Source organism: Gallinula chloropus (assembly GCF_964237585.1).
Source record: "Gallinula chloropus genome assembly, chromosome: 15".
Lineage (NCBI taxonomy): Eukaryota > Metazoa > Chordata > Aves > Gruiformes > Rallidae > Gallinula > Gallinula chloropus.
In genome coordinates, this window is record NC_140100.1 from 14,916,748 (window position 1) to 14,938,865 (window position 22,118).

The 22,118-nt window shown below is 66.9% G+C and overlaps 3 protein-coding genes across 3 annotated transcripts; all 3 read right to left on the bottom strand.

The window, feature by feature from the left end:
- Window positions 1–39: 39 nt before the first annotated feature.
- LOC311197139 (cytoplasmic phosphatidylinositol transfer protein 1-like) lies at window positions 40–6,344 on the bottom strand. The gene is made up of 8 exons (XM_084270861.1): window positions 6,227–6,344; window positions 4,852–5,000; window positions 2,956–3,044; window positions 2,330–2,421; window positions 2,144–2,239; window positions 1,889–2,044; window positions 1,745–1,808; window positions 40–829 (listed from the first exon to the last, which is right to left on the bottom strand). Exons 1-8 carry the CDS (start codon window positions 6,272–6,274, stop codon window positions 564–566), a joined length of 960 nt encoding a protein of 319 aa, XP_084126987.1. The 5' UTR covers window positions 6,275–6,344; the 3' UTR covers window positions 40–563.
- A 3,330-nt stretch (window positions 6,345–9,674) lies between these two features.
- Window positions 9,675–10,805, bottom strand: MYADM (myeloid associated differentiation marker). Its single transcript, XM_084270913.1, has one exon. It carries the CDS (start codon window positions 10,719–10,721, stop codon window positions 9,855–9,857), a length of 867 nt encoding a protein of 288 aa, XP_084127039.1. The 5' UTR covers window positions 10,722–10,805; the 3' UTR covers window positions 9,675–9,854.
- Window positions 10,806–11,623: 818 nt separating this feature from the next.
- LOC311197538 (uncharacterized protein) lies at window positions 11,624–21,888 on the bottom strand (the record flags this gene model as incomplete). Its single annotated transcript, XM_084271306.1, has 11 exons — window positions 11,624–11,983; window positions 12,087–12,138; window positions 12,396–12,492; window positions 12,611–12,706; window positions 12,789–12,906; window positions 12,993–13,130; window positions 13,227–13,308; window positions 13,429–13,557; window positions 13,912–14,106; window positions 18,597–19,643; window positions 21,834–21,888. 11 exons carry the CDS (start codon window positions 21,886–21,888, stop codon window positions 11,839–11,841), a joined length of 2,154 nt encoding a protein of 717 aa, XP_084127432.1. The 3' UTR covers window positions 11,624–11,838.
- Between the last annotated feature and the right edge of the window lie 230 nt (window positions 21,889–22,118).

A 22,118-nucleotide genomic window follows, 5' to 3' on the forward strand; every position in this document is an offset into this window, starting at 1 on the left:
AGTCCCCTCGGGACAGTGAAGGGGACCCCCGACTGCGGGATCTGCCATGCACGGGGCTGTGTGGTCCCCAGGGTCTCATAGGGTGCCAAAACCCCAGCACCTGGCTGTCACTGTCACACGTGCTGTACCCCTGTGCCGGTGCCCACTGCCGGGTGATGCCCCAGCATCGCTCACTGAGCCCAGGCAGCTGCTCAGCCGGACACCGGCGCCCAGCCTGGCCGCAGCACACAGGCACCGGCTGCTGCAGCCCCGCTGCTCACCAGCCCCTGTGGAAACCAGATCAGGCAGTGCTGGGTGACCTGGTGCTTGTGGTCTCACCTGATGTAGCTGGGGACTCACGCCAGCCTGGTGTCCTCTCCCTGCGCGGGCGGTGGGTCCAGCACAGCAGTGGCAGCAGCAATGTCCCATGTGAGCACCCGTGATGGCTTGGGGAGGCTGGTACCCTCCTGGGGCTCCCCAGGCCTGGATGGGGGGTCCATCCCTGGAGTGGGTGCCTGTTGGAGGGGCCCAGCAGGGCTGGCACGGTCCAACTGGGGAGGTGGCATCATGCGGCACTGCCGGCATCACTCGGCTCCAGCACGTTCCCGCAGCGCGGGCAATGTCAGGGTCTCCGGCGCTGACTTCTTGCGTGGGCGATTCTTGGGGGGGGCGAGGAAATCGGGGGCCTCGTCGCCGAGGGGGGTGGAGGGGGCACTGGCGGGGGCCGAGTGCGTGGCCGTGGGCTGCCCCACCTCGCTGACTGAGATGGTGGGTGCCACCAGGCCAATGAGCTCGTTGGTGGCCTCCTGCGTCTCCCGCTCGTAGCGCCGCACCTCCTCCATCGTCATCCCTGCCGAGCACAGCCGGGCTTGGGGCCGCTCAGCACGGCTGCATCCTGCACCCCATCGTCCTGGGGCAGCCTCCACCCGATGCACCGGCTCCCCCCTGAGCTGGGTGCTGGGAAGGGGACAGGGGCTGGCGGGGGACGATGGGACTCGACAGGCAGGGAGGGGGACGCTGGGCAGCATGGCCAGCCCCCTGCTCCAGCACCAGCCCAGCCAGCAGCAGGGAAGGGACAGACAGGCAGCGCAGGCGGCGCAGGCAGGGGATGCGTGGGGAGGGCAGCCAGGCGGGGGAGACCCTCTGCCGCAGGGTGCGGGGAGGGGGCTCGGCGTGCACCATGCACAAGCCCCCCTGCCCACACCCGCCTGCAGGCCTGGGGGCTCCATCCCCTGCCGACAGCGGGGACTAGGGGTGCTGGCTCCCCAGCTTTTGGTTTGTGGCCACTTGCATCTGAGTCTCGAAGGCCCGGACCTCTTCCAGGGACATGTCTGGAAGGCAGAGAGCTGCTCACCGGGACGGCCCCGCGCCCGCTGCCGGCACCCACTGCTGGGCGTCACCACACCCGGGGCTCCCGTCCCCTTGTCTGCGTGCAGCAGCGTGTCTTCTAGCCAGACCAGGGGTGCAGGCAGCCATGCTGGGGCTCCTCTCCCTGCCATGCTTCAGCCAAGCCTTCCCCGGGCGCGTGGCGGAGCAGGCAGCATGCAGGCAGGGGTGTGGGCAGGGGAGAGCAGGGCAGGCAGCGCAGGCAGCGGGTTGCAAGGGAAGCCGGAGGAAGAGCAGGAGCTGCCCATGGGGTTAGTGGCAGTGGCAGTTAAACCTGCAGCCCACTCCCACCATGGGGGGTCCAGGGCTACCCCAGGGACCGTGTCTGTCATCCTCCCCCCAAACCACCAACAGCACCAGGGCGACCCATGGGACTCACCGCACCACTCGTCCACCCAAGCGAAAGCTTGCCGGTGCCCGATCAGCAGGATGTCCCGGATCACCTGCGACACATTACAGGGGTCAGCACCCTGTCACTGTCACCCCCCTCCCCAAATGTCCCCCTGCCCCGACTCTCCCTCACCTTGTGCACGAACTGCTCCACCCGCGTCTGCAGCCCCCACACCTCGAACTTGACGCTCACCAGCTTGTAGGAGCACATGATGGGTTTGGTGTGCTGGCGCCAGCCCTCCCGCAGTGGCCCCCGGCCCGTCTTGGCCGAGCTGAAGAAACGGGGGTCCTGGGGAGGGCAGAGAGGGCACCATGAGGTCCCTCCCCAGGAATGGGGGGGGACAGCGGGGTGGCCCCAGGGAGCTTCCCCCATCCCCACCCGTGTTACCTCCAGGCTACGGTAGTACCGCTCGGGGATCTCGTCGAAGGCAATGTCCAGGAAGGAGACCTCGTGGTCACCCAGGATTTTATCGCTGCGGAAGATCTGGGGAGGGAAGGGAGAGAGGTGCCAGCTGTGGGGACGTGTGTGTCCCCACACGATGGGTTTGCCAGCTCGGCTCTGGCGCCAACTCACGTTCTCGCTGTCCCCGCAGTTGTCCTCGTACTTGGTCTCGATGTAGATGGAGAACTTGGGCAGGAAGGAGCACTGCAGGGAGTGGCCATCAGCTGGCTCCCTGGCAAAGGGATGCCCACTCCCAAGCATGCCAGTCCTCGAGGGACACCCATGCCAAGGGACACCCAGCTCCAAGGGATGCCCAGCCCCAAAGATGCTGATCCCAAGGGACACCCACTCCAAAGGATGCCCACACCAAGGGACAACCAGCCCCCCAAGGAATCGCTACCCCAAGGGATGCCCACATCCAAGAACACCCAGCTCCAAGGATCACCCAACCCCAAAGATGCTGACCCCAAGGGACATCCACCCTCAGGGGACACCCACCCCACTGTCCCCTCCCCAGGCATGCCAGGTGGTGGGGAAGGGGCCAGGTCCCCCCATGCCACCTCCTTACCGTGTACTCTGCAGGAACACCATGGCACATCAGCATCACAGGGTGGCATCACCGTGTGGCATCATGGGGGACAGAGGGACTGGTGAGACCGGGAAGTGGCCATGGCCGGGCCCTCCTGGGGCCCACTGCCACTGCTGCAGGGTGCCCAGCAGAGCCGGGGTGCCCATCCCTCCCCCTGCCCAGGGCTCACCAGTGATGGTGTAGGGGTAGTAGTTCCAGGCCTTCTCCGTGATATAGAAAATGCGGGGGGTCACCGCCCGTGCCCAGCTTGGCAGTTTGCTGCAGGGGACCGTGGCGTGGTGGTGGGGGGGACAGAGAGACAGACAGACATCCGCTCAGGGCAGGGTACAGCAGCTGGGCACAGCCCTTCCCAGTGCCAGCCAGCCCTGCTTCACCGAATGCAGCCCCACACAGCACAGCCCCAGCTTGGGGACACACACACACACACACACACCCCCAAAGACCCCCATCTGCTCCCCAGGACTCTTATCTCCACCCCAGCACCTCCTCCTCTACACACCCTCACCTCCACCCCAGCGACTCCCCCAGAGACCCCTGCCACCTCCCCAGGTTCTTCATCTGCACCCCAGCACCACCCCAAAGACTCCTGCCACCTCCCTGGGGCACCTCAGGACCCCCTCCAGGAAACCTCACCATCCCCCCACAGGATCCTCATCTTCACCCCAGGACCATCACCCCAGACTTCAGGATCCCCCCAGGAACCCATGCCACCTCCCCGAGACCCTCACCTCCACCCCAGTGTCCCCATCCTGTCCCCAGGACCCTCACTGCCTTCTCAGGCACCTCTACCCCCTCCCCAAGTGACCCCCACCCCCCCTTGCAGGTCCCTTGCAGGACTTTCCAGGCCTTCCCAGGACCCCCACATACATCCCAAGGGCCAGGACCCCTAGGGTGCCTCCACATCCCCCAGGCACCCTGCCCACCGTGCCCAGCACCTCGCAGCTGCCCACACATGCCCGGGGCAGGATCAGGCCCCGGCAGGTTCCCAGGGGAGCCGGGAGGTGGGTTTTGATTAATTTGCAGGCGATATAAATACCATCCCCAAGAGGGAATCGTGAGCACCGCGCCTAAAAATAGCCCGGCTCACGCCAGCGGCTCCTCGGCGTGGAACAGCCAATGCCCGCGCTGCGTGTGCCGCAGCCAGCCCGGGGAGCAGGGTGGGTGCCAGGGCTGCCCACCGGGGCCGTGCCAGGGGACACGGGGTCACCCCACGCACGGCCTGAGCCCCGCGCCGCAGTTGAGGCACCCAGCGGTACTTGGAGAGGGGTGCCCAGAGGAGAGGGGTGCAGCCCCCGTGGGTGGGTGTAGTGCTGCGAGAGGGGTGCATGCCCCGAAGATGGGTGCATCCCCCAAAGGTGGGTACACCCCAGGAGAGGGACACAGCTCCCGAAGATGGGTGCAGCCTGGGAGATGGGTGCACCCCAGATGGGTGCAGCCACAGGAGGTGGGTGCAGCCCCCAAAGATGGGTACACCCCAGGAAAGGGACATAGCCCCTGCAGAGGGATGCAGCTCCCAAAGATGAGTGTAGCCATAGGAGAGGGGTGCAGCCCCCAAAGATGGGTACACTCCAGATAGGTGCAACCTGGGAGATGGGTGCAGCCCTCGAAGATGGGTACACCCCAGATGGGTGCAGCCACAGGAGATGGGTGCAGCCACAGGAGATGGGTGCCACCCCCAAAGATGGGTACACCCCAGATGGGTGCAGCCTGGGAGATGGGTGCAGCCCCCAAAGATGGATACACCCCAGGAGAGGGATGCAGCCCATGGAGAGGGATGCAGCTCCAGAAGATGGGTGCAGCCTGGGAGATGAGTGCCACCCCTGAAGATGGGTGCACTCCAGGACACGGGTGCACTCCAGGACATGGGTGCACCCCTGTGAGACAGGTGCTGCCCCCGCAGATGGAAGCACCCCGGAAGATGGTTGCAGCCACACTGCAGGGTGTGGAAGACCCAGAAAGGATGTTCCCCGGGGATTTGGGAGAGAGGGATGCCTGCCCGTGCCCCTCCCCCCTTCACAGAGCCGCAGTCCCCTCCCTTACCCAGCACCCGGAGCCGCGGCCTCACCTGGAGAGGTGGACGCGCTTCTCAGTGAACTGGCCGGGGCCGTGGACAGGGTCCTCGTGGGGCTCGTTCTTCACCACCTCCACGCCCTCGCCCTTCTCGCTCTCCTGGTGACTGTGTTTGCTGATGGTGTAAAGCTGCCCCACGCGGTACTGCAACCAGAGTGCCCGGGCTCAGCACCCTCCCGGCTGAGCCGGCTGCTGGTGCAGCACCGGGGTGGCTGGGACCACTCCTCTTTGCCGGGCTAACAGGTTAGTAGCTGCACCATCAAGAGGGGAAACTGAGGCACGGAGCAAAGAGGTGAAGGACCCCCAGCTGTACAGCAGGCAGGGGTCTCCTGAGGCACCCTGTTTCAATGCACACCCCACACTCCCCCCCAGTGCCTGGGTGAGGGCTGCATCCTGCCCTTCTTGCTCTTGCCTCGTGTCCAGGTGCCTGGCAGAGTGCCTGGAGGCTTTCTGCTCAGCAAGGTGCCTGGGAGCCAGGGAAAGCTGCAGATGTATGTCTAGGTGTGTGTCTAGGTGTGTGTATAGATGTATGTATAGGTGTGTGTCTAGGTGTGTGTCTAGGTGTGTGTGTATTTGATGCCGTGGCCATGCAGTGAGTGTTCTACTGTTCCACTGGAGATCCCATCCATCACCCAAACTGCCAGCATGATCTTATCGCTCCTCCACAACTAATCAGAACCCTTCCCTGGGTGTGGACACAAATCCTTCAGTGCCCAGGGAGAGCTGGCACTGCCTGGTGTTGGCTCTGCTGCCCGGCTCCCCGAAACAGCCCTGTGGGCACCAGGCACCCAGGAGCAACCTTTGGCCGGGGATGCTGCCGGCTGTCACTGCTGTTTGCCGACAGAGGTTTGGGCTCCCTGCCAGAGCAGGGATGGAGCTTGTGCTCCCCACTGGAGCAGCTGTCCTGAGCGCTGCAGTGTCACAGGCACCCAAACCCCCAGTGCTGCCCTCAGGCTCTGTGCCCTAAGCTTGCTATGCCTGGGGATGGGACATCCTCCCTGTCTGCATCCCAAAACACAGCTCAGTGCTCGCATGGAGTATCCTGAGCCCAACTGCCGAGCCCAACGGCCGTGGCCAAAACACACCCTGAGGGCTCGGTCAAAGCAAACAGTCCCTGCCACAAGCCATGCCATGAGGGGACAGCAAAGGGGACCACGATGTCCCCCTCTCTCTTGGCAGACACTTGGCCCCTTGGCACCCCACTGCTGTGGGTATCCCCCCCCAACACTCCATCAGTGGGTCCCTGACACCCATGGCTTGGGACTTGGAGCTCCCCCTGCATTTGCACCCCTCTTCCACGCTAACACTCCCCTTTCCTGCCCAGCCCCGGGGGTGCAGGCAGCCCCAGTCCCCCACTGCCCCCCACTCACCTCCTCGGTGGTGAGCGGCATGCAGATGCGGTACTCCTTGATGAGCATGGTGGCGTGGGCAGGGCAGGCAGGGTGGGGGTCAGGCGTTGGTGCTGGCAGGGGCACAGGTCATTCTGGGGGAACCCCAGTGGCATGGTGAGAGCGGGGTATGGCGCACAGCAACCTCCCACACTCCCATCACCCCACCCTCAAGGCAGCCACCCCAGCTCCCAGCACTGGTGACTTCATGAGCTGTTGCCATGGCAGTGGTGTGAGGTCACCAGTGCAAGGAGCAGCCTGGGTATACCCAGCTGGGGACACCCCGGTACCCCAACACCCTCCTTCCTGGCATTAACCCCTTCCCTGCCAGGCTCACTCTCCCAGGCAGCTGTCTTGGAGCACAAGTCCCCACAAAATACAGCGCCATCCCTTCAAGGTGCAACATCCACACCCAACCGTGCTGGCCAGAGCCAAGAGAGGGTTGCAGGGATGCTGGGATGGGTCAGACCTGCTGATGCCCACGGGCATCTACCCCTGGGTACCCATCTCTGAGGGCCTGGTCACGGGGAGCACCCAGGCCGTGTCCCTGATGTGTGACATCCCTTCCCTGGGCTGAAGCCAGAAACCCCACCCTGGGGCTGCCCCCCCAGCACCCATCCTGGCCAGAGGCACTGCCAGGCTGTCCAGCTCGCTCCCCCACTCCAGTCTGGGCTGGGAGATGCTCAGGGTGGATAATGGAGCCGCTCAGGGGGCTCCTGATTGTAGCCCCCATGGGACAAGGAGCAGACGTGAGCAGCCTGGGGCAGTCCCCCTGAACGGGAGGAGGGGAAGGGGGGGGGGCACTAGGTCTGGCCCCGTTGGAGGGGGCAGATAAGGGGCTCGCAGGGGTTTTGTCTGGGGGCAGCTTGTCCAGCTGGGGACACAGGGAGGCATCCCTGGGAGACACGGGGGAAGGGAGCTGCGCGCTGGTGCCAGGCTGCGGGAAGTTGTAAGCCTCCCTCAGGGGGCTCCGCACCCAGCCCCGGGAGCCCGCAGCCCCGGGCCGCGGGGCAGAGGCAGCCTCGGCGTACGGCGGGGCGCGGGGCGGGAGAGGACACCGCGGGGGGACACGGACCCACGGGGCCACCCAAGGAACCGCGTCCCCTGCACGGGGGCAGCTCGGAGCGGTCCGGGGGGTCCGGCTGGCCCGGGGCGGGGGCTGAGGCTGCCCCGGGCGGGGGCGGGACGGACGGACACACACACGACATCCCGTCCGGGGTGGCTGAGGGCTCCGGGGCTGCCCGCGGGGTGCAGCCGGGACAAGCGTGCGATGCGCGGGCCGCGCGGGCTCGGGACACCGCGGGGCCGGGACCGGCAGCACCGGTACCGCTTCACCCCCTCCTCCTCCTCCTCCTCCTCCTCCGGGCTGCGCCGCCCCCTCCCCACCGTTCCCCTTCCCCCGGCCCCCGCCGCATCCCTCGCGGGATCTCGGGGCTCCCGCCGCCCCCCCGCCCGCACTCACCGGGGCCCGCGGCGGTGCCCGCTCCCCGCCGCCGCCGCCGCCGTGCCCCGGCCGCCGCGGGCCGTGCGCAGGAGCGCGCCGCCTCCCGCACCGCCTCCCGCGCCGCGGCACACCGACCCCTAGGGGGAGGAATGCACCGGCACCGCACCGGCACCGCACCGGCACCGGCATCGCACTGCGCTGGCGCCGGGGCACCGCGCCGGGACTCGCCGGCACCGCCCGGCTCGGGGAGTCCCTCCGCACCCGCCGCAGCGGGGGCTCCCCCGGCACGGCGCAGACCCGCACCGGGGCCCCCCGCACCCACCTGGTCTCGGCTGCTCCCGGGGACCCTCCAGCAGCCGCCGTGCGCCCCGGCAGGGAGATGTCCCGGGGTCCCACCTAGCGCTCTCCTGCCGGGCTGTGCCCCTGACCTCCCGCCGCTCCACACCTCCTCTTGCACCCCCACCCCTGCACCCACCTACCCCCACCCAGCATCCGCGCAGCGCCCTGCTGCCCGCCCGGCCCCCCAGCCTCACCGCACCCCATGTGCCGGCACCGCCCGTGTGCCATCCAGAGACGAACACGTTACCGGCACGGAGCGTCACAACTCCTCACTGGCAACCGGCAGCGCCGTCACTGCGCTTCCCCTGCCCCTTTCCTCCATGAATTTCAATCAACCCGGGCACTAAAAATAGCCGTGCTCGGGGCTGGGCAGGGCTGCAGGTTCTCCCTTTATTTGCTCCAAAAATCCTGCGGCTCCGTCAAGCGGCGAAGGCCAAACCGGGCTGCTCCGTGTACGCGCGACACGCCGCAGCCTCGCTGCCCGGCGGGCAGGGGAACAGCCCTTCCACCCTCAGGGTGCCAGAGTCAAGGGTGATGACTGCCATGGGGACATGGACCAGGCAAAGGGGACACTCACCGGGCTGCCCTGTGGACTGGGGCATTGACATCACTGGTGGTGCTGGGACCTGCCACCGCGATGGTGCTGGCACAGGGTCCCACTCACACAGGCTCCGTGGCACCCATGGGTGTTATGCAGCACCCAAGGCTGGGTTTGGGGTCTTTCGCACCCTCCTCCTGGTGCAGCCAGCATGGTGTGTGTCATCCCATCATGGCTGCCCCCAGTGAGCCCTGAGGTGGCGGGGATGGGCCATGGGCCATGCCTGCCTTGGCCCCTGGCTGCAGCAACCCCAAGGCAGGGTAGTGCCAGGGCAAGCAGCGGTGGAGGGAGCAGTGCAGCCTGGGGATGGTGGCCCCAAACCCTCCAGGATGCCCGTGGGGCACCGTCCCACACCCAGGAGCATGGTGCCAGGAGCCAAGCCTCGGGCCACTCCTTCCTCTGCCTGCCCTGTGCCCACCTGCCCGTACTGCTCTGCTGCATTTCTTCACGTGGTGCCACCATCCTCCCAGTAACATGTCTCAGCACCACCGGCTCTGGTGGCACAGGGTGACAGCCCCCCGCTTCCTTCCCCCACGTGCCCCCCGGCAGCCCCCAATGGGTAAAACCAGCACTGACAGATGCCAAACCATCTCCTGCCAGTGTGGCTGGGACCAAACCCATGGGAGCTTCCGCCGGGGTGACAGTGGTGGGGACAGAGGACCCAGCGGGTTTTCAGCCCCCCCTCAGCAGCTGCATTCCTCTGGAACCCGTTTGGCAGGGTCCTGTGCTGGTGCCAAGGCAAAGGCATCCGGGTTGGGGTTTCCTGGTCATGCCCTGCTTTGCTCGAGTCAACAAGGAGGAGAAAAGAGAACTTGCTGGAGCCCGATGTCCCGCCCAGGTGCTCCCAGTGGCCCCCAGTTTCTCAGCCCTGAGCCCCCCATGCTGCTGGGGAAGATCCTGCAGAAAGCCAGGAAGGGGAAGAAAGAGGACACAGAAGCAAGTGAAAAATGACCCAATTTAATCCCAAAGCCCCTCCCCCCCAGCTCCAGGGTTTCAGGGGCACCCTAGTCCCCCTTGCCTGACCCCCCTGCCCCCCAGCCAGGCAGCCCCTGGGGCACCAAGCTGAGCACGCCCCCAGGTAGCACCATGTAGTGCTCTGCTCTGGCACGGAGAGAAGGAGCTTTCCGAGGCCTCCAGCCTCTTCCTTTGCTCCGCTGGCAGCCCCGCACCAGCACCGGCACCCAGCCGCGTCCCACCACCCCTCGCCCCACTAACGTCACCCAGAGCCCTTAGGGGCGTGTCCTGATGAAGACCATCCGGGTGGAGTAGACCAGGTCCACCAAGTAGGCGATGAGGTTGAAGATGGTGAGGAAGGTGACCCCCAGGCACTTGTTCCACCAACAGTCCCTGCCGCAGGGGTCAGGGCGATGCTTGTTCTGGAAGCTGTAGAGGGGCCAGAGGATGGTGGCGGTGATGTACATCACCAGGGCCAGGGCGTTGTAGCCCACCAGCATCTTCTCCAGCGGGCAGGGCATGTAGGAGAGGCATCGGCCGATGGTAAAGATGATGATTAGGAGAGTGATGATGAAGCAGATGGAGTAGACGGCAATGCACCACTGCAAACCAGGTTTCAAATCGATGAACTCCAACAAGGCGAAGATGAGACAGGCCACGTAGGCTTCAAAGACCTTGAGGAGCCCAGGTACGGTGGAGAGGAAGCTGCTGATGTCTCCTGGCTTGGCGCGGGTGAGCCCCACCTCAATGGCGTAGGCGAGGAAGCAGAGGCAGGAGGCGGTGGTGGCCACGGCCTGCCGGGCACATTTGCTGCTGGTGCAGGGGCTGCTGATGAAGGTGGAAGGGAAGACCACCGAGGTGGTGAAGATCATCAATGCCGCCAGCATAGAGAAAGCCGAGGTGAAGTCATCCCAGGAGAGCGGCAGCTTGGGGTAGAGCTCCAGCAGCTCCAGCAGCAGCACCAGCAGCGTCACGGCGAAGCACAAGCACCAGGTGAGCATGCACCACGTCCCGTAGGCATTCCCAAAGTCCCCAGTGGAGGCCACCAAGCTGAAGGCGATACAGGACAGCACGACGGCAAAGAGCCGGGTGATGCCCACCAAGGAGGTCACGGCGCGGAGGTTCACCGTCGCCACGGCCATGGTCCCGAAGAGCTCTCCCACCCACGCTGGGCGCTGGGGAATGTGTGCTGCCGGCAGCCACTCTTATCTGGGAGCTGGGACGGAGGGGTGGGGCACGGGGCGGGAGCTGCTGGCTCCCCCAGGCCACCTGTGCCGTGGACCTCCGGCCCTGCTGCCACCGCCACCACGCACAGCTCACCGGGGCGGCTGCTGGGGGCTGGTGGCAGCAGTGGCGCGGGTGGGTGGATCATTAACGTGGGGCCAGGAGAAGGGTGCCAGCACTTGCGGTGACGCTGAGCCCCACAGCAGGGCCTGGAGGGGGGAGGGAGCCGCCATGTGCCGCCATCCTGGCGCTGTGCCCTGGCCCTGCCCTCCACCGGAGGCACAAAGGGGCCCTTCATGCACCCCCAGAGCACCGCGACGGGGAGCTGCCTCGGCACCTCCATCCCCAAACCGTGCCGGGGCCCGTAGCCAGTGGGGCAGCCCCCATGGGGTCCAACCTAAGGGGTTTGGGGTGGGGAGGGGCTACACGCAGTGGTGGGTGCCCCTGGCAGGGGGGGTTCCACAGTGGATATAGCCTCTCCCCCACACCCATGTGGGCAGCACCTTCACCCCCCTCTCCACACCTCCGCCACCTGATAAGCGGCTCAAAGTCCGCCTGTGCCACCTGCCGTCACTGGGCCGGGCAGGCAGGGCGATGGTGGGGAGGGGACCTGCGCTCTGCCCGCCCTGGCCACCCGTGGCAGCACCAGCACTCTGCCAGCAGCATCGCCACTGCCACAGGGCACCTGGCCACGGCTGGCACTGGGCACCCTGGTAGCACTGGGGGTCTCGGCCCATGGTCCCAGCAGCTGGAGCCGTGCGGGAGGGTGGTGGCACATCAGAAGTGAGGAGTCCAGCAGGAGGATGATGATGATGATGAAGGCTCTGGTTGACTTTTAATGTCACACAGGGTCCAGGGGGTCTGTGCCTATGGCAGAGCCTGGGTACCAGGGACCGGGGATGCAACCTGGGGCACCCTGGCATCAGGATGCTCCTCACCCTGGGCAGGGTCTGGGCACAGCCGCTGCTGGGCAGGGGACGGGCACTGCCACGGGGGTCCAGCAGTGGCTCTGGGGTTGGGGGGGGACGTGGTGGCTCAGAGGTTGTTGCTGCCCTCGCCCTTGCCAGGCAGCCCGTTGAGGGGACTCAGCGCCGGCCGGTTGCTCTCGTTCAGCCGCCGCACACGGTAGCTCTCGTAATGGACGTTGTGGGTGATGTCCTTCAGGTCCTGCAGGTGGGACCTGCCCAGGGTGGCAGCGGGGAGGATGGATGTCAGTTGCCATTCCCCTGACCCACCATCCCCTCCATAGGGTGCTAGCACCTCCCGCCCTGTCCCCTGCTCACCGGATCAGCAGGTCCCGCAGGAGGGGGAACTCGCAGTGTGCTGGGTTCTCCACTGCAAAGCAAGACAAGAGTGGGCAGGGGGTTGGCAGGGGGTCGGCAGGGTGCGGGCAGGAGGGTGCAGCAGCAGAGTGATGCCCAGGGAGCGCATCCCAGCAGACTCCAGGTACCACTGGAGCACTGTCACGGCTCCATGCTGCACCCCCCTTCCTGGGTCAGCAACTACACAGGCAGGGATGCACCCATGGGTGCTGTTCCTCACACCCCTAGGTAGCCCAGGGAGGGGTGGGGGATGCAAGGGGCTCTGCTCACCTTCAATGATGCCCCACTTGGTCTTGCGGCCCAGCACCCGCTTGCCATTCACCTGGTGCTCCTGGTCTGCCCCCACCACGGCGAAGGGGATCTTCTCCTGCCAGCATAGAGGAGCATGCTCACCCCAGGGTGCTGCTGGGCTCCCCCAGGGGGGTCTCTACCCCACCATGGTCCCTAGGGGTCAGCATCCCTGACCACAGCAGCACGGGACTCACCCGAATCCTGTTATTCAGTGCCCTGTCATCTGGGTCCTGGTCGAAGTCCTCCTGTGGGTACACGCTGATGGCGTGGGTCTTCAGGTCCTCCTGGATCTGTGGGAGAGGGGACTTGAGCCAGGGTTGCAAGGGGAGGGACACAGGACACCTTAGTAGCCCTTCAGGGACCTGCCCTCACCCGTTGCTTGAACTCTGCTCGTTCCTCCAGGGTGAGTGTGTCGGCTTTGGCGATCACCGGCACCACGTTGACGATCTTACTGAGCCGCCGCATGAACTCCAGGTCCAGTGGGCGCAGCCTGCCAAGGACCACCATCACCCCAGCGTGACACACACCACCAAGCAGGGAGCACCCACCCCTGGGTGCTGCAAGTTGGGGACTCACCAGTGACCCGTGGGGGGGACAAAGTAGACGCATCCATGGACCCGGGTGTCCGGGATCTTCCTCTTGCGGGCGATGAGGATCTCCTCACGTAGGTACCTCTCGTACTGCTCGTTGATGTATTTGATGATGGGGTCCCAGCTAGGGGCGAGGAGTTGTGGGATGGCATCTGAGCTCAAACTCCCACCCCAAAATGCCACCCACCCAGCCAGGATGCTGCACCCAGTTGTGTCCTACCAGTTCTCATTGTTGATCTGGTCACCGAAACCCGGCGTATCCGTCACCGTCAGCTTCATCTTCACACCCTTCTCCTCAATGACTATGGGGCAGAGATGTGGGTCAGCGGGAACCAAGCATCAGGGAGAAGCAGGGGACTGGAGGAGGGGGAGAGGACCCCCTTCACGGTTAGTGGGACACGACCCCATGACAGTGACCTTACCATGGGTGACAGACTGCAGCTGCACTGTCTTAGGGATGCGTTCCTCCTGGCCGGGCTGTGAGGCTTTGCGGCTCACCTTGGACTTGAAGAGGGTGTTCACCATTGTCGACTTCCCCAGCCCGCTCTGCCCTGTGGGGACATTGAGACCTCTGGTTTAACCCCCTCCTCAGATAAATTGTCTCCCCCAGAGCGATAACATCTTGGCACCCATTTGGGAGCATCCCAATTCTCGGGATAGTGCTGGTTTACCCCCTCCAATATATTTATTCCCCAAGGTGCTAACATCTCAGCACCCATTTGGGAGCATCCTGGGGGTTGGGATGAGCTTGCCCATCAGTATCACTGGATTATCAGGTATGTGATGCTGCTCCTCTTCCATCTATCACTGCTCAAATCCCTTAAAGCATCATGTCCCCCAGCATGGCAGCACCGGAGCCAGGATCCCTGCCCCAACCACGAGCAAACCCTGCACCCAGCACTCACCCACGACCATGATGTTGAACTCAAAGCCGGTCTTCATGGTCTTGAGTTTCATCTGGTCGAGCACGGCTTCGATTCCCACATAACCGAAGAGCTGGCAGCCCGCCGGGCCGGACGCCGCGGTGAGGGACGTCTCCTTCTCCTCCTCCGGCACAGCCGGCGGCTCCATGCTGCACTCCTCGGGCTCCAGGCTGCTCCCTGCACGGGTGGGTGAAGGCGGGTGAGCCCAGATTCCACACCCCCTCATCCCCCCGGCTCTTCTACCAGCACGGTTGCCCCAGCAGCAGCCGGCCTGGTGGGCACGCAGCCCCCGGCACATTCCTGGCAGCCAGTGAGGCTCGGCATGGCAACGGAGTACGCCAACCCCCCAGCACCCCGCGGGTGGAGGGGGACAGGGAGATGCCTTAATGGCATCCTTTTGGGGTGGCGGTGCTACCGGGCAGCCCCATCTGTCCCCCGCAATGCCACCGGTTGCTCTGCGGGGTGCCTACACCAGGCACCGCGGCTGACACCGGCACCCCTTGCCCAGCCCACGGTGCCGCCCACCCCTGCGCCCACTGCAGCCCTAGTGCTGCTGGGGGTTGGGGCATGACACGCCACCCCACATCGAACCCTGGCACTGGCTCCTGTCAGGCTGAGAGGCACCCACCTGTGGCCCCCGGGGCGCTGGGGATGGGGGCAGGCATGGGGCACCCCCCCAGCCCCAGGCACCTGCGGGGCTTTCTCAGGGATCACGCCCGGAGCATGCCCAACCATGGGGGGCACTGGAGCTCCGTACCCTCCCCAACCCTTTGTGTGGTAGCTTGGGGGGCCTCCGAGCTCTTTCATCATCCTTCTGCACCTCCTCCTCCTCCCCCCGCTGCTGCCCGACACAGCCATTGTCCTACCTCAGCACCGCGGTGCCCTCCCTCAGCACCGCGCTACAGTCAGGGGGGTTCCCCGGGCGCCATCAGCATCCCCATCAGCGCCGCAGCCCGGCGCTCTCCCCTCCACCAGCCCCCGGCTGGCACCAAACCCGTCTCCTGCGAAGCTGCCGCTCCCACACATGACCAGCATGGCAATATCCTTCCCCACTCCCTCCCTCCCTCCCCCCCCAGCTCCCCCCAAACCCAGTCCCTGCGCAGAGTTCACCGGTTGCCCAGCACAGTGGGGACAGCACCCACCCACCGTGCCCACCCAGCCATGCTAGCATGGATGGGGGCCCCAGCACAGGGGTACCCCCCCCGCCCCCACGCCCATCACCCCCATGGGTGGCTGTGGTGGCACCAAAGGTGAGCAGGAGCACTCATCTGCAGGCACTGACCCCACTGGCACCCACGACCACCCTGTATCATGCCCCCCCGAGCAGCAGAGGGTGAGGGGGGGGTAGTCCTGCAGCCCACCCCACCACCGCAGTGCCCCACGGCGCCTGCGTCCCCCCACGCCGCAGCTTCCATATGTGCCAGGCGGTTCTTGGCGTCGGCGAGGCTGGAGCGGCAGCTTGCTGACAGCCCAGGCTGCCAAAGCAGCCCGGCCACCCTGCCGAGGCTGCGGCCATGTGCCACACAGCCTGGGGACGACGGGCACACGGGCAGGGTCCAGCCCGGAGGAACCAGGATACAGCAGGACGTGCCCACTGCTGTGGCAAACACACCCCGGGGTGGGGGGCACCCACCACCCTGCGTCCACCGGCGGGTGCAAACTCGACGCCTGGCCGGGGCGAGGGCAGGAAGCGCGGCTGGGCAGCGATGGCCAAGGAGGGCGGCGGGGTTGGGGACAGCGGCGCTGCACGTCCCAGCTTCCCCTGCGTTGGGGTGTTCCTCAAAAATGGTGAAACAGCTGGGGACTTCCTGGTGACAGCAGAGCCACCCGGGGCGGGGGCGAAGGGCAGGCAGGGTGCTGCCTGCAGCAGGGCTGGGGTGCTCTGCTGGCAGGCATGGTGGAGGGGCAGCCGGGACTGTCCCTGTCCCCAACAGTCACCAGGGCATGCCAATGCTCCCAGAGGACACTGGGTCCCTGCACCCCCACCCTGGTCCCTGCAGCCTGCGGTAGTTGCCAGGACAGATCAAGAACCAAGTGCTGCTCCCTGGAGCCACCCAGGGGCTTGTTATCAGCCCCCCCACCAGCTCCCTGGGGTGATCCCCGCAGCACAGCACCCACACAGGGGCTTGGCCTGCTGCCTCACGCCGTGCTGTGCCAGCAGCAGCACCGAACAGACACACGCAGCCGGAGGGCATGTTGGGTGGAGCTGCAGGGCTCATGGCAGCCCTGGGTGCTGCACCCACAGCTGCTTCCCCCGTACAGCCAGAGCCCCTGGTGTCCCTGTGTCCCTGCCTGGGCTGCTGGAAAGGCCCACCCGTGACAGCCAGCATCTGGGCAGCCACGTGGAAGCTCTTCGGTCGGCATCACCACACACCTCCCAGGTTAATGGCTCCTGCAGCCAGACCTGTTCGAGGACTTAAGGATGCTCTTATTTTCCAGGCAGGGACAAGTAATCCCGGGTCCATGGTCTCCTCCACAGATTTAATTACTGATGCGGGGCTAATTGGCCGGTTCCCTGGGGAAGCCTGTAATAAGGCTCCAGGGGTGGAGGGCGCTGGAAAAGGATGAGCTGGGAGAAGAGCTCCCAGCCTGGCTGCTCGTTGTCACGCAGAACTGGGCATTGCCTTGGCTTGGGAGCCCGGCCGGATGGGGAGAGCGCGGCTCCGGGTCGGCAGACGTGAGGGAACTGGTCACACCAGCAAAGGGACAGTGGATGTTGGGGATGTGGATGCAAGGGGTGTTCATTATGCCAGCAAGGCACCCACTGCAGCACTACCCACCCAGCCAAGCAGGACCCAGAAATGCCAGCACCTCTCCTAGCACCGACCACAACCCCAGGGGATGGTGGTGATGATCCCCATCCATGGCCGGAGCCAGAGCCAGCCTGCCCAGCTAGTCACAACGCGGTGGGAGCCCGGGAGCTGTGGCACAGGGCTGGGGGCCAGTGGTGAAAAGAAGCAGAAGTGAGCCACTGGGTGAAACCCCACACCCCACAGCGCTGCCTGCCTGCTGGGGACCAGGGGGGGCTCACCCTGCCCTGGCAGCTGCACCCTCCCCCCTGCCTGTCACCGCCACGGCCATCCCTACCTGGGTGAGCCGGCCGGAGCCGGGGCTGTTGCCGCCGAGAGCTGGTCACCGGGGCCAAATGGCTCCTGGGGTGTAAGGCGGGGAGGATGGCTGCAGCCCACGGCTCCTCCTCCACTCCTCCTCCTCGCCCCGGGCCCTGCGTGGGCGACCCAGGCGCTCTCTGGCTTGGCGTGGAAGTGAAACACAACGGCCGCCGGCTCCCTTGGCACTTCCTCCCACGGGCCGTGGGACCGAGCGTGCCGCAGCACCCCACGGCCACCCACGGGTGCCAGTGACTGGGGGATGTGGCGGCCCCTCGGGAGAGGAAATGGCACGTCCCCACCTCTTCCTGGCAGAGAAAGTGCCGTGCCCAGGGCAGCGCCTGCCAGCCCCGTGCCGGCTGTAGGGCAGCCGGTGCCCACGCGCTGCCTCCCAGCTCACACTCCGCTCCGCAGCCTTGGCACATCATGCTCGGACACCCTGCCAGAACCCTGCCTGATCCTGAGCACCACCACCCTGTGTCCCCATCACCCCACCTCAGCCCCGAGCACTGTCACCCCACGTCCCCATCACCCTGAGTGCTGTCCCCTCCGCCCCGGTCAGCACCGCAGGCACTGGCGGGCCAGCGGGGCAGCCAGGCTGGCTGGGCAGTGCGGCCACGGGCGTTGCTGGGGCATGATTCACCCCAGCCCGGAGCAGATGTATGGATGCCTTCACCGGCGTCAGTACTTAGAGCCCGGCGACGGCGGCTCTCATGACACCCTGGTGAGACGGGCAATGAGCCCCGAGCACCTAAACAGGGAGCACCAGCGGCGACAGCTGTCTCCTGGCCAACCCAGCGCCCTTCAGACTTCCCTGGAGCAGCTGCCAGGTAAAAGGGATGGTGGGGGTCCCTCCACCCTGCGCTTGGCAAGGGGCACGGGCTCGGCGGTACCCAAACCGGTGCAGTGGAAGCTGCACCGCAGAGCCCCACGTTCTCCCCCCACCCCTCTCCAGCACAAGGCGTGTGCCGAGCACGCCTGAGCACACCTTGGCCCCCCGCCACTTCCTCTGCCCCTGCAGCAAGGGAGGAGCAGGATCCATCCCCGTGCCAAGGCAAGGAGGGATGAGCGGGGAAGAAAGGGCTGGATGCGGGACAAGATCGCAGCAGCAGGCGGCACGCGCGGGGCCCTGGTGCTTGGTGCTGCCGAGGACGGATGGGGCACATGTGTCCCGACCTGTTTCCCCATGCTGGGGAAAACAATTAGCACTGGGGCGGTGCGGGAAGCTCGCCAGGCACCCCGGGGCTGGGTGGGATGGGAGCCCTGCCAGCGCCGCGCTCGGCTCCAGGTATGGCCCCCCCACCTTGCACCATGTGCTGTGCCGCGTTCAATGCCCCACGGCCCCCCAGCACCGGTGAGGAGGGGGCCAGCAGGGCTCATCCTGGCTCTGTTGTCCCCAGTTTCACTCTGTCCCTGCATCAGCACCTTCTATGGATCAGCAGCACTGGGGCAGCTCGAGACAGCAGGCTCATTGGGGTGATCAGAGTGGGGGGGGTTTGGCAACACCCTGCCCAGCCAGGGGGGGTCTCAGTGGGGAGGGGGGACAGGAGTGAGTCCTACCGTGCTCTGGTGTCACTGGAGCCTCGCTGGGAGATGCTGCTGCCACGCAGGGTCCCCATGGCCCAGTCAGCCCCGTGCTGGGGGGGTTCACACCTGCTCCGCCAGGCATTGCCGGGGTGCCCAGGGCTGACACCGGCACCAGCGCCCCAAGGAAGGTGGGCTGGGAGCTCACTTGCACCGTCTGTGGCTGGGACACCAGCCTGAATGGGGCGGCCTGGGAGGCCAGCAGCTGCCCCTCAGCCCTCACTGGGCAGGGGATGGTGGGGGCTGGGGCTGCCACCCTTTGGCCCTGGGGGAGCGTTGGAGGCTGGCAACCTGGGCCGGGGCTGGCACCCAGGCTGAGCCTCAGCTGTGGCTGGGGCAGCATGTGGGGGGCCACATCCCACCCCCCTGGCAGCTGTCCCCCCAGCCCCTCGGGGAGCGTGGGCAGCCCTGCAGCCACCTTGGTGCTGTCACATGAGGCTGGGAAGGAGGGGTTGGAGGAAGGCTGGCAGGCACGGGGCTGCGGCGCAGGGCTCTGGGTGTCCCACGGCGGGGGGTCCAGCAGAGGGGTCCCTGTCCCCGGCTCCTCAGCGATGTGCAGGTCCAGCGCCGGCAGTGAGCCGTGGCTGGTGGCGGCCCCACGGAGGGGATGCTCCAGCTCTGCTGGGAAGACACTGCCATGGGATGGGACCTTCTTCAGGCCAGCGCTGGCAGACGGGGGGGTGCCCAGCAGCTGGGGGGCTGCGGGGCTCTCCAGGCTGGAGGAAGAGCTTCGGAGGCTCTCACCATCGCTGCCAGGCCCCGCGGTGAAGCCCCGTCGGGCCTGGAAAGAGGCTACATGGGTGATGCTGGGGCCGTTGGCTCGGCTGGCAGAGAGGCTGGTGCTGAGCCGGCTGCGCAGCACGGGGCTGGGAACTGGGCTGGGGCTGGCGGTGAGGCCTGAGCGGGGCGGGTGGCCGGGCTGCAGCAGCCGGAGGTGTTCGCTAGTGCCTGAGGGCAGCAGGGACACTGGTGGTGAGACGGGCACTTCATCCCTATCCTCCACATCAAACGACTTCTTGAGAGCTGGGGACAGAGAGAGAGAGAGCAAGTGGCATGAGAACAGCACCCTGTGGCACCCCTGAGCTCTGCCCCCTTCCCAGCCAGCCCCATGGCCAACCCCAGGCATAACCCTGCCTGCTGTGCCACGCTGTGCTGGCACCCAGAGGTGCCCCCTGGGCAGCTGGGTGCCAAAGGGCCGTTTGTGAGCCCATCCCACATGAGAAACCAGCTTGGCGCCGGCGGCCCCACGGCCCGGACGCATTGTTCCCCGCAGTTTTATCACTGTTCCTGCAGTTGATCTGTGCCCGGCCATCCGGCGCTGCCGGCTCCCTGTACAGCACACTGCCTGCTTTATTCCCCCTGTAAGGGATCTGGTCCCGAGTAACCAGATCCCCTCGCCTGACACTCTCCCCCTGTATCCCTCCAAACACTCTGTCTGGGAAGCATTACTGCCCCCCCTGCCCCAGGGTGTTAACCCTGAAGCCTACTGATGGCAAGGCCAGAGACAATGCTACACACAGTGGTGACATTACAGTCCATGTGGGAAGCTGCAGCCGCGCCTCCCACCTGGCTTCGCATGGCAACCGCAAGCCCTGGGATGAATGTGCCCCCCAGCATGGACACCCTCCTCTTCTTCCCCCACCCTGCCTGCCCATGGGCATCACAGTGCCTGGCACTGGTGCAAAGCCTTCTGCTGGAGCAGCCTCTGATGGGGTGGGGGGGGCCCCTCTGCCTCTGGGCACCACGGCTGGCTGGGCACTGCCATGGCATTCTGAGCAGCCAGGACCCCCACGAAGACCCCCCCAGGCAGGAAGCACCTTTGCTGGGGAGCCTTTCCCCGGAGAGAGCGTGGGGGGCCCAGGCCCCCGCCGGGCAGCCTTCCTCGCCCCCGCTGGCACGTGCACCAGCCTGCCCCAGCGTGGCACCGCCGGCCCGAGGCCACCCTCACCCTCCTCTTCCTCGGCCCAGCCACGGTGTCAGCAGCGCCAGGGGCGGTGGGGGTCCCGGCCCGGTGCCCTCCCCGGCTCGGGGCCGGGCAGGGGTCAGGGGCCGGGGCGCTGCTAATAACAGCTCTGCCCCCGGGCAGGAATTTCTCCAGCTGGCCCTGCCCTGCCCCACTGCCGGAGGACACGGGGATGGCGGCCCCCTCCCCACATCCATCTCACCGCTTCGGCACCGCCGGGGACACGCCGAAATGCCTCCTTTCACCCCAAACCTGCCCCCGGTGACGGGTCACGTCCTCGCCCATCGCCGTGGCTGCCCCAGAGCGACGGGCAGGGCGGGGGGCGGGGGGAGCAGCGGCGGGGGGATGCAGGGAGAGGCGCGGGAGGGTCCAGGGGGGTGGGGGGAAGGCGGGGGCGGGTGGCAGGGATCGGGGGGTGCGGGGGCGGCCCGGCAGCGGCGGGGTTAAGGTGCCCGGGGTAGGTGCACGCATTCCTCCCCGGCGAGGGCAGCAGCAGCCCCGGGGTCGGGTTTCGCAGCCCGCCCGCCCCTCCCCGGCCTCTCCCGCCGCGGCCTCCGGGAAGAGAGGGCGAGAGAACGGCAAACCCGACCCGCTGCCGGGCCGCCCCGGAGGGACGCGGCCCCCGGCCCCCTCCGCAGCCGCCGGCCCGCTCGGGCGGAGCTGGCGGGGAGCGCAGCGGCGGCTGGAAGCGAGCACGCCGCGGGGGGGGGGTCGCACAGGAGAACACGGGGGCCAGAGTGCGCACGCACCCCCGCCCCCCCGGAGAGCTGTGCAGTGTGTGCCCGGGTCCCCGTCCCTCCCGCCGTCCCTACCCTGCACCCCACGGGCGCACCCCCAGAGCAACCACGCCAGGGTCCCCCTCACGGCACAACCCAACGCGTTACCCCATGCGCGGGACGCACCCCACCCCCGCGGCCCCTGGGACATCCTCCCCTACCGACTCACCATCGGGGGAGGGGGCCGCAGCCCCCCACGACGCCCAGCCCCTGGGGGGGGGGGGGGGGTAATCCCACCCCACGATGCGCAGCTCCCCCACGATGCTCAGCCCCCGGGCTGCATCCCGTCCCCCCCCCCGCAAGACGTCCAGCCGCAACAGCATCCCCCTCCCCCGAAACCCATTCCCCGGGGGGCATCCCCCCCACGATACCCAGTGTCGAGTGGGGGTCCCGCAGCCCTCGGGGGTCACCCGCAGGCGGGGGAACGGGGCGGGGGGGGGGGTGGGGGGTGTTGTCCCGCAGCTCCGGCCGCACCTTCGAAGTCGGAGAGGATCCCGTCCAGGTGCTCCTTGACGGAGAGCCGGGCCATGCCGGGGCGAGGGGGGCCGGCGGCTGCCGCCCACTCGGGGTATCCGCATGGGGCTGGGGGGAGGCAGCCGGGGCGGGAGCGGAGCGGAGACGCGGCTCAGCCCGCCGAGCCCCGAGATGGGACGGGACGGCGCCGGCTGCCCTCAGTGGGGAGGGGAAGGAGGAGGGGACCGGTGCGGGGGGAGGGGAGAGGAGGGGGGAGGTACTGCCCGCGCCCCCGCCCCAGCCCCC